The sequence below is a fragment of the Centroberyx affinis genome, unplaced genomic scaffold (assembly GCF_046629955.1).
Source record: "Centroberyx affinis isolate AG114_WGS23_722 - 3 ecotype Tasmania unplaced genomic scaffold, CSIRO-AGI_Caff_v1 ptg002091l_1, whole genome shotgun sequence".
NCBI classification, from domain to species: domain Eukaryota; kingdom Metazoa; phylum Chordata; class Actinopteri; order Beryciformes; family Berycidae; genus Centroberyx; species Centroberyx affinis.
This window is the reverse complement of record NW_027280417.1, coordinates 27,821-38,225: the sequence shown is the minus strand read 5'-3', so window position 1 is coordinate 38,225 and position 10,405 is coordinate 27,821. Positions and strand designations below refer to the sequence as shown.

Here is a 10,405-nt window from a genome sequence, read left to right as displayed (position 1 = left end):
ACAGCCACGGGATGCATCAATGAGGACAGACAAGGCAAAAGATCTCCATCTAGTGGCTACATGGTGAAACTTCAGAAGAGGTGATTTGAACCAGAAAATATGTGTGCGCTCGGTCCATGCTGTAGTCATTATTATCCATATGTGAATGTAAAAGGAAGCACGCATCTACAAACAGCCCCCCCACACCTTCACACACACACACACACACACACACACACACACACACACACACACACACACACACACACACACACACACACACACACACACACACACATTATTAAAACTTCACATAAAAGAAATAAGGACGCCACATGAGTTAGTCAGGAATGCGCTTTATTTATCCCACACTTAGAAAAGGACATCAGAAGGCACTGGAGTGGTTTTTAGCACACAACCTTACATCACAGGATTCACTGCAAGGTTAAGCTGGGGTCATAGGTCAGCTCAGTGTCAACTCCTCTGCTGCACCCTTGATGGCAAGATTGAAAAGGATTAATAAATCCACTGTTTAAAATTGCATGTTTAACCCTAAAGGAATCACATTTATCCACATTCTGAGTTGCACTGAACTCAATTCATTACCATGGATTTTATTGTCAATCATTTAGGCAGAGATGACAACGATCCTGACCTGAGCCGGTGCCTCATCTCCCAAAGAGGACTAATGTTTCAAGAGTGACAACCTCTGAAGTCTTTTATCAAAGGTTTCTCAAGCCTCGTCCAGACCTACGATATATTATCTAGCAGTGTGCTAAAGTGCAGCTGTACAGTTCAGTTCAAATGATCTCACTATCGGTTATCATGAAATCAGCTCCTCAGCATGAAATGCAGGGTGGACGACCTATGTGCCGGGTCATCTCGTCACGTCCTTGACCAGACGAGTGCGAGGATAAGATAGACCGGGCGCTGAGCCAAGGAACTTTACTCAAGGAAGCAAGACTGAGAAACACACATCTGAAGATTTTGAGTCAAGTTCATATTCAGGCTGTGAATTCTGTGACAGATTTTCCCTTGCAAAAATGATGTCTCCCAAAAAAGATAAATCCGTGACATCCAGGCAGACACATTCATGACATTATCTGAATAGAAGCGAGACTTGCTGAGCCATCTGCCCATTCTCAGCTCATTCACTCAGCTTGGACCCTCTGGGCGCTCAGGCATCCCTGGGTAGACTAAGGTTTGGCACTGGGTGATTACACCATAGAGTAGTGTACTTGCAGAAAAAGCAGGACGGCCACATACTGAATACGCAGGGAGAGTGTCTGATGAGTAGCACAATATCACATACAGGCAGTGTGCATTTGACTGGCATGGCAGTGGAGACGACTTGCACTGTAGATATGAAGCAGCAGCATTCCCGTTCCAACTGAGATTGAGTTGGAGAAGCACCGGTGGTCTCTCTTTCCTAACCTGATCGGATCAAATATGGCGGGGTCGAGGCAAGTACCCTGGCAACTTCATTTTACCTGTACAATGGCCTTTGTCATTGCTTTTAAAAAGCAAAACCAGTTTCTGTCTGTTTCAGCTATTCTTGATGAAAACATGCAGGATTGTACGCATGTTGCAAAATATGGCAGATTCATTGCTTGAGAAAGATGAGCAGTTCTCTGTGTATCTCTGTGTGGTGGTGCTATGGTGAGTGGTCCATCACAGCTTTTCCTTCTAAAGCTGGCCCCATTCGCCTTCAGTTCTTATGATTCACTATTACCTCTCCTACTTAACACAGTTTATCCTCTTGTTTTACTTTAAAAAAAAAAAGAAAATAAGTAAAAGGACGTGATCTTTTCTAGTAGAACCACTAAGGAAGCACAAGGAGTCTCTAGTCATCATGACACAACGTCATGGTCAGTCCTTCATTTCTGAGGAAATGCAGAGCGATTTCCTCAATTTGAGAAAAGGTTCTGTCTCATCAAATTTCATCACAGCAGGAGAGGAACAACTCCCAGGAACGTTTTCAGCCATGGTACAAATCTACCAATCACAGCTATGTAAGAGTTCTTTTCCTAAAAGCAATCAATCACATTATCACATTTGCATGTCTCTACAAATGGACTGGACCTTTGAGGTGAATCACCAAACCAGTTTCCTGACTAAACTCCTCTTCGTGCAGAGTGAGAGGAGCATAATGCTACACGGTACTGAATAAAATAATGCTGAAAATAAAATCATATTATTAGAAATAATAACAATATACTTGATTAAACTCTAAAGGTAAAAACAGTATGACGCTGCATTCTGTGAGGGATAACAACACTATAGTTCATGTCCAAAATGTAAACAGAGTCTCTTCTTTCCTAAATGAAAGTCATCAGTGTCCTCAACTTTCCTCCAGCTGTTCCTCTCTCACTATCTTGAATCCTGTCCCAATGTGCTCAGCCGACTGGACACATTATCAGCGCCCAGCCACACAGCCATCGTATTGGCAGTTACGTTCTTCAGGCTTCCTGCACACGACTGGAACTATAGTTACACCGTCTGGTGTCTTCAAAACAACACATGTTCGCTTCAAGCCGGTCATCTGGGGGGCTGCAGTGCTCGGTGCGTGTACCCCGAGAGCGCGTCCCAGTTCCTCCACAGGAAGGCCAGGAGGAGGATGAGAAGTAGGGTGGAGAGGGAGCGTGAGCGGGTCTTCATCAGGGGAACCACACAGTTGGCCACAGTAGAGACAAAGACCAGTAGGACAGCCATTAGGGCCAGCAGCACATTGATGAGTTTCCCCAGGAGGGTCCTGGCTGTGGCATTTTCCAGCCCCTCCAACTGGACCACCTGCTGCTGCTGCTGCTGCAGCTCCATCTTGGAGATCCTGGTCTGACACGCCTCCAGGGCCTCCTGCAGAGGGAAGACACAATACAAAACCAATCAGCAAATTTACCTTAGGCAAGCATAAAGATAAAAAATGTTGATTCATAAGGAATACGCCCATAATATACTGTATATTTCATAGACCTTTACCACCCCCTGCTGCCAGGGAAGAGAAATGCAGTAAAGTGGCAACTTGAGGCTTAAAACAGGTATACACATACTCACACCTAGGCCCTCATAGAGAACAGGACAGGACAAGAGTAATGTGAGTCATAAACAAGGAAATGCTATTGTTTACAATATGCACAGATACAGATGGACAGACTGGATTCTCTGTCTCATCTTCCCCTGTTTACAGTGTCAACAGGCACAATGACATAATACCTTTTACAGTCAAGAGGCTGTGTGCCTCCCTCATGCAGAACTTTCAGTTTAACTCAGATGAATACCATGAGGCTATGAGGTATAGTCTGAACAGTGCACATTAGCTTTAATAAAGCAATAAGCCAGAGAGTCTGTGCTCCCATTAGACCTCTTAGGTTATAAAATCACTGTACAACACTGCGGTGAGTGGCTTATTGCTTCTATAAAGTGGTGGCAACACATCATCGCATTACAAATAAAAAAATTAAATGTTCAACAAATCTTTAAATTTTTAATTAACTAGTATTAATACTGTTAATAATAATCTGCAAAGCAATATTCTCTCTGAGCAGTAGCAAAACAAAGTGGTTGCTAAGCAACACATAACTACCAGTATGAATTTTAGTTAGTGCATTAATATTAATATGAACTATTATGCAGTCACAGGTGTGCGTTTATCAGGTCTTGAATAGCCTTGAACGTGACTCAACCAATCACAACTGAGGACCAGAACTTTGTGTAAATAGTTTATGCTTTATCCTCTCAAATTCCTTATCATCCAAGAGCCACCTTGCCACGCCTCTCAAGAAAGCAATGAAGTATGTTTATGTTTGGAAACTATGGCAGGTTACATTTCTGAAATACACTGTCAATTTTATGTATAATTAGAAAATGAGAAAATCGATTTAACACAACTGAATTTTAAAGCAATTCACTATATTAATTCATTCCCAGTATGGACTGTGTGCTTGTGGACGTTAGCAGTTCCAGACAGACCTGGATGTCCCTTGCTCTCTCATAGGACTGGTAGGCGATCTTCTCCTCCATGCTGGCCAGCTCCTGTTTCAGGTTCAGGATCTCATTCTGGTGAAGTTCAGTCAGGTCATTTAGCTGCTCCTCAAGACGTTCACACCTGAACACACACACAGAAAAAACACACGTGAGTTTCAGGCATGATTAGCTTATACAAAGAACCACACGCAGGCATTAGCAGAAGAAGACTGAAGCTGTTTGGCCAAATGGCACCTGACTGGACTGATGACTCGCCCTGAAGAGATTAGGACACGCTTACTCATCTGCTGATCAAACCGGCCAATCACAGAGAGTTAGCAGTATGAGACTGGCCAATGGCAGACACTCAGCAGCAGGAAGAGGGATCTATACTGCTGTTTGTTTTGGCAAGCACATACAATTAGATGGGTAATATAGGCCAAGAATAGACAGGAGACTGTTTTTCTGCATGTGCGTGTGTGTGCTTATTCGCTTTTCCTGGTGAATCAAAATAAGCAGAATATATGCCATGTAGGTACTAAAAACAATATATGCAATGAAGTGTGATGGGATGTGTGAGATCGCATATGCAATTAAGTGCATGATACTAGTATAATATTTAACCTCTCATCACATTTTCTCATAATAGAGAAAGTGAGAGCAGAGAAACTCGAATATGACCTCATATTTGTTTATAATAACAACATGGCTCAGTGAAATTGTTCTGGTCATGAGACGGCTGAGACAGTCAACAAGCTCGGACAGGCCATTCTCGGTCACAGACAGTACAGATTCAGTCATTGAGGAAGTGCTCCATTTACACAGACAGGAGCTATGAAGAACTATGATTGCTTTATGAATGATTATCCCCAGAGGGCGTGCTGAAATGAGCTCCTTAGTGGCCCTTCTGCTGCTATTATTTTGAGCTTAGAAGAGAAACACTGAACCTTGTGGTCTCAGATGGACATTTTAGGGAGAAAAATGTTCATGTTTCTCTCTCCCCCTTTCCTTTGTCCCCTCCTATTACTGCCCCTCTCAATCTTTCTACTCCCTTACTGGGACATTCAGGAGGAATGTGAATATGTTTTTTTTTCAAAGGGCAGAGGCCAAATGCCCACCAGCACACACACAGTTAGACCAAAACAAAAACAAAGCTGCAGGCAGCAGACGTCTCTGTGAGTGCAAGAGCAGAGGTGTGGAGCTGGGGCTGAAATAACTCTGAAGCTCTTTGTGTTCAGTGGACACTTGTGGTTTGTGCAGGTGCTTCTGTCACTTGCTCCCTTCATGGAGAGCTCACTTTAAATATAAACTGCTGCCTCAAAACAACAAAACTATTGTTCTATTACATGCAGTGCTGAGGCTAGTGACAGAGTTCAGTATACACTTTAAATGTTAAAGCACCTTGTTAGGCAAGGTAATGACAACAGTCCTGTTTTTTGGACAGATAAACAGAAAATAATAGGACGGCCTATGCAGTTGTACATAATGCATGCGACAATGGTACAAATGCTTTGAGAATAAGTGGAAAACTAGCACACCTGTGCTTTACATGTGCATTCAGATGAGAGTGGGGTCAAGGTTTGTCTTTATCTACAGTACAGTATATGCTAGCATTGATAAAAGTCCTCTTCAGCCCACATGCAGGACGAGTGCTGCCTCGATGACATGCTACCAGATAACACAGCAATATAAATGGGCAGAGCTTGCTCAGGAGTATGCTTCCAAATATAGTGCTTCTTCCTGATAGGTTGACTTTTAGGGGATTTCTTATGCTTATCTAGTTAAGCTTTTGGAAGGTATGACAAACTTTAAGGTGCTCTGCCTCTCACACAGACTCTCTCTCACATATTCTCTTTCAAACTTTCTCTAATAGATGTGTACCTGAAGCGTTCCTCCTGCAGAGCCTGCATAATAACAGTGTAGTCTCTCTGATAGTGGCTCTTCAAGCCCTCCAGGCTTTCCTCCAGCCGTGTCTGGCCCTCCCTCAGGTCCTGCACCTCGTGTAGCAGCATGTCCAGGCTGGAGCTCTGGCTCCTCTCCAGGGTGTTGCCCTTGGAGCTGGGGGGACCGCCTGGAGCCCCTGTGGTGCTGTTGGCCCCCGCTGAGCCTGACGTAGCACTAGAGCAGTCATCCTCACTCCCATACTTGGGACTGGACTGGAGGTGATGCCCAGCGCTGCCCAGCGAACGTCCCCCAGCCCCCGTCACCCCTTCTTCCACTGAGGGGTCATCCAGAGAGTCTTTCAGGGAGGGGATGTTGTCAGCGCTGCCGAATTTGTTGCGGATCAGTGAGGCGATCTCCCGCGGTTTGGAGACGACGGCCCCAGCGGCGGAGTGGGTAGCCTGGGAGAAGGTGGAGAAGCCTCCCTTGACGCTGTCCACCACGCCCTCGCTGAAGCCCGTGACTTTGGCTCCAACATCCTTCAGGCCCTGCTGCATGTCCCGCAGAACATCCTTGGGCTGGCGCGGGATGCCGTTGTGCTCCACTTCGCGCAGCTTACGGTGGTAGTGGTCCAGCTTCCTCTGCAGCTGCTGGATGGTCTGGGCCGATTTCTGGTTCTTCTTCTCAAAGACCTGACAGCCGCAAAACAGGTTTTTATTAGCATAGGGATTACGGAGGCACTGCATTAATCCACTTCAATATTAGCAAGGTCCCACCCTGCCTCTAGGCTCAGACAAAACTGAACAAACGGGATCAGTGTTAATGTGGGCCAATTAGCAACCTGGACTGCATTTTTCCATAAAATCTACATAACATTAATATTTCTAGAGACAGCAGCGCCTCCTCCTCCTACCTGCTTGATGCGTGTGCTTTGCTGCTTGTCAGCATTGTTGGCCAGTTTGAGGTACTCGGCGACATTGTCAACCTTGGCTGTCTGCTCGATCTTGATCTGCTCTGTGAGCTTGAGGATTTTCTGCTGCAGCTGGGCGATGGCCTGCTTGGTGCGCTGGGGGTCCGGGGTGGTATCCTCACCCCCCGGGAACGAGCCGTCCGCCCCGCACGACACGGCCAGGGGGGTCTGGCCCAACCCACTCACCTCCAACCGATCGATCTGGAGGCGAGGAAAAGAATAGAAGGAGATTGGGGTGGGTAGGGGTGAGAGGAGTCGGGGATAAAAAGAGGAATATGGAGGGAGGGGGGCAAAGAAGGAAGAAAAAGAGTGTGAGTTGCATATTGAGACTTTTAGTCATTTTGCTGACACACACTAAAAAGGGAGACTTCTCTTCTGCATTGTAAGTTTCTATAGAGGGGAAACTGTGCCAGTTGAGACGGCCAATTCCTCTGAAGCGAAAGATGCAATATTGCTACACCCATGGATTGACAAAGAAAAGAAAGCAGAAGAACAATCCATTTCCAGACATATGTCCAGAGAAACAATACACAACTCATTAGATCCAGGTGTGAATCCAGAGCAATCCCCAAATCAGGTTAAATCGGTGAGTGGAAACTGACAGTATCATCCTAATCTCCATAATGCTTTCCGTTCAGTGAGCGACAATATAGGACAAGACTGACGGGATATTGGATTTGCGTTTACAGCTGTTTTACAGATTAGAAATCCCTGTCTGTGTTGCTTTTTCAGACAGTGACCTGATTTTGTCAATAGGTCACACAGCATTCATGTAAAAATCAAAGACACTATCTAAATTGGAAGTTTGGGGTTTGTCTATATCTCCTTAAAGCTGCAAGATAAAAACTTGGGAAGATGAACCTAGAACCTTCAATCACAGAGACACAATGTGATTCATTTTCTCACAAAACACATAGCAGTAGGCCTACATTAGGCTGTATTTGAATTTCATTATCATCAGTTAGCATGCTGTGAAAAGAAGCAGCTGAATCTGATAGTGCACCCTGGGGCCTTGGCACAGGCAGCGGGACAGCGCCAAAACCTGAAGAGTCAGAGGAAGAGAGAGACTGACTGAAGATCATTTACAGTGACTATTCACACTGGCATCTACCAGCCACACATCGTCACCCAGCTGTCATGTAGGCCTACGAGTATCAACAAACCACAGTTGGTAAAAGCACCAGGCGCTCACCTGCGCAACAACATGACTAATTGATGACAGGCACCACCGTCAACAAAACAAACCACAACGCATCCGGGAGAAACCACAAACTACAGAGCCTTTACAACTTTCTTTCTGACCAGTGAAACTAATGACTAATTAAAATAAACAATCCAAGCCTAGATCTGTTTCATAGATCATCTTCTGGAAAACAGGCAACTCCCAAAGTGCGCTCACCTTCCCATTCCGCAAACGGAGAAGTTGTTCCCAGTGCATTTTATCCAAAGTGAAGGCGCACTGTGTATTTTCATCTGTCCTGCCACCTCGGCTCGGGTTTAAATCCTCGAAGGTAATCCCGCTCCGAGGCTCTCTGTTTTCGCCGGGTTGTCCCTCTCTCTCCGACTACCCGGGCTTGTTGTGAAAGTTGAAGCGCACCTGAAACTGTCTACCCGGCTCTCTGTTTCGCCCCACCTCCGTCCCGCCCCAAAACGCGACTATAGGCTGACGTAACCCCCTGAGCTCGCGACTCAGCTGAGCCAGAGCAACACGCGGCAGACAGCCAGACGTCAATCATCCTCGCTGTGTGCAGAAATAGCTGCTCAGTCTGGGATTTTTTTTTTTTTAACTATGGGCACTATATAGGTCTACTGTTCTGCTGAGGCTATGATAAAAAATTAAAAACCAAAAAGAAGACTACAATACAAATAGTTACCACTACGACTAGCCTACTAAGCCTACTACTACTAATAATGACATTAATAACTTTATTTGTAACCTAGGTCTACAGCATTTTTCTAACAGAAACTGTTTCACAATCAAGAAAACCGCAACGATGTTATAATATAATATCTGAATTATATTTCTGTTATCCATTCATGATCTTTGAATGTTACTTTACGCTTGTGGGATATTATATCGTTTTTATATAGCGCGCCCTTCATCACTAAAGCATATGTCAAAGACTTTACAAAGAACGAGCCTTAGATCTAACTAATCAACAAACAAAATGAAGAAATACAGTATGCAACAAAATAAAACATAAGGAAGCAAAACAGACCACAAATGAGATATTGATGCTTAATATCTCAGAACTGCTAGATACCTTAGCTTATGTAAAAAAAATAAAATGAAATTTTAAGACTGAAGAGAAATTTTTTTCTTTACCTAACCAAACCATTAAATTCCGCCTGTGTATGCAGTTTCAACTTCATCAAGCGCGACGACATACTGTCCAAATCGAAAAGAGAAGAAAAATGCATATTCAGGCTATTTATAGAAACCCTAAATAAACCTAAATAGGCCAAGCTCTGAAATGCTGTGGTTTTCCATTGTAAACGAGAAATCACGATAATATTCCTAATAGCCTATTTTCATGGGGACTGTCTGCGGTGCTCAATAGTGAGTTTTAATGACGTTATCGTACTTTCTAGTATTTTTTTTTAATCTCTTAAGGTATAACTTATATATTCCTATAGAGACTTAAAGTTAATTTGTTATATCTATCCTTCTACGTGTATTATATAGGATTATAGGTTTTGTTCGCAAGGGAAAACAGTTTTTGTTTATGAGATCAGACTGTTCAACCGTGAGGACAAATCCTGAAATCGAGTTGAACAAGAGGCGGCAGGTCAGTCTGGGCCGCAATGTGAGACTGTCCCGTCAACCCCCAGCCTCTCTGTCTCTGTGCCAGCCGATGGAGAGGATTACAACGGGGCAAGAAAAACCAGTCCGACATCCTCTTTAGCGCGCGCGAACACACACACACACACACACACACACCTTAGCCTGGGGCACATTCTTCTAGGTGTAGAGAATAGGGTGACAATAGAGATTTGGCAAGTCTTCCATTTTCAATTTTAGGTTGTTTAACTTTCAAAGTAGGCGGCTTTGCATTGTGCTCATTACTGTAGGCCTATTATAGCAAGTAGGCCCACATCCATGACTCAATACCCGGCAAATGTTGTTTACAGTAAGTCTAATCATTAGAAATCCTCTGACCGGCAGCCAAGCCGATCAAATGAATCAGAGTAGACTAGAATGGCATGCTGGTAGCCTACAGTGGGGAAAAGACAGGTGACGCTTCAGAGCAGCACATGGTCTGTTGTCGGATATAAACACATTATAAATAGCTTCATGTGCATGCGGGGAAGCATGAATGAGCCCTCTAATTATTACACACCAGAGTCTCTTACATGTGGCCTGTGTGAAGAGAATGAAAGTTCATTATATCCACTGTGGGTCTTTACTTTTTATCTTCAAATATAACCTCTACATATGGAGTTTCTGCCTTATTTTGCCCTTGTTCACAGACGATCAAAGCATGCGACCCAAATTAAAAGAATCACTGGATATGACCCACATGATCTAATATGTGGCCTCTGACCGAAGATGCAGAGAAAGAGGGCAAAGGCCCAGTCAGCTGATCAGGTTGAACTGGAGTACCCTGCAATGCA

The 10,405-nt window shown here is 44.3% G+C and overlaps 1 protein-coding gene across 4 annotated transcripts in view; it reads right to left on the bottom strand.

The window, feature by feature from the left end:
- Nucleotides 1–329: 329 nt before the first annotated feature.
- The window catches only part of LOC139654456 (transmembrane and coiled-coil domains protein 1-like), a 32,749-nt gene continuing 22,673 nt past the window's right edge, over nucleotides 330–10,405 (bottom strand). For 3 of the 4 annotated variants that reach the window (XM_071531526.1, XM_071531525.1, XM_071531528.1), the window contains 4 exons: nucleotides 6,734–6,991; nucleotides 5,821–6,512; nucleotides 3,946–4,081; nucleotides 330–2,832 (listed from right to left, as the gene is read on the bottom strand). In XM_071531526.1, the coding sequence (XP_071387627.1) occupies nucleotides 2,518–2,832; nucleotides 3,946–4,081; nucleotides 5,821–6,512; nucleotides 6,734–6,991 (1,401 nt within the window). In that variant the 3' untranslated portion in view covers nucleotides 330–2,517. Of the gene's footprint in view, nucleotides 2,833–3,945; nucleotides 4,082–5,820; nucleotides 6,513–6,733; nucleotides 6,992–8,189; nucleotides 8,350–10,405 lie in introns of those variants that run through there. The other variant, XM_071531527.1, reaches the window with a different exon arrangement.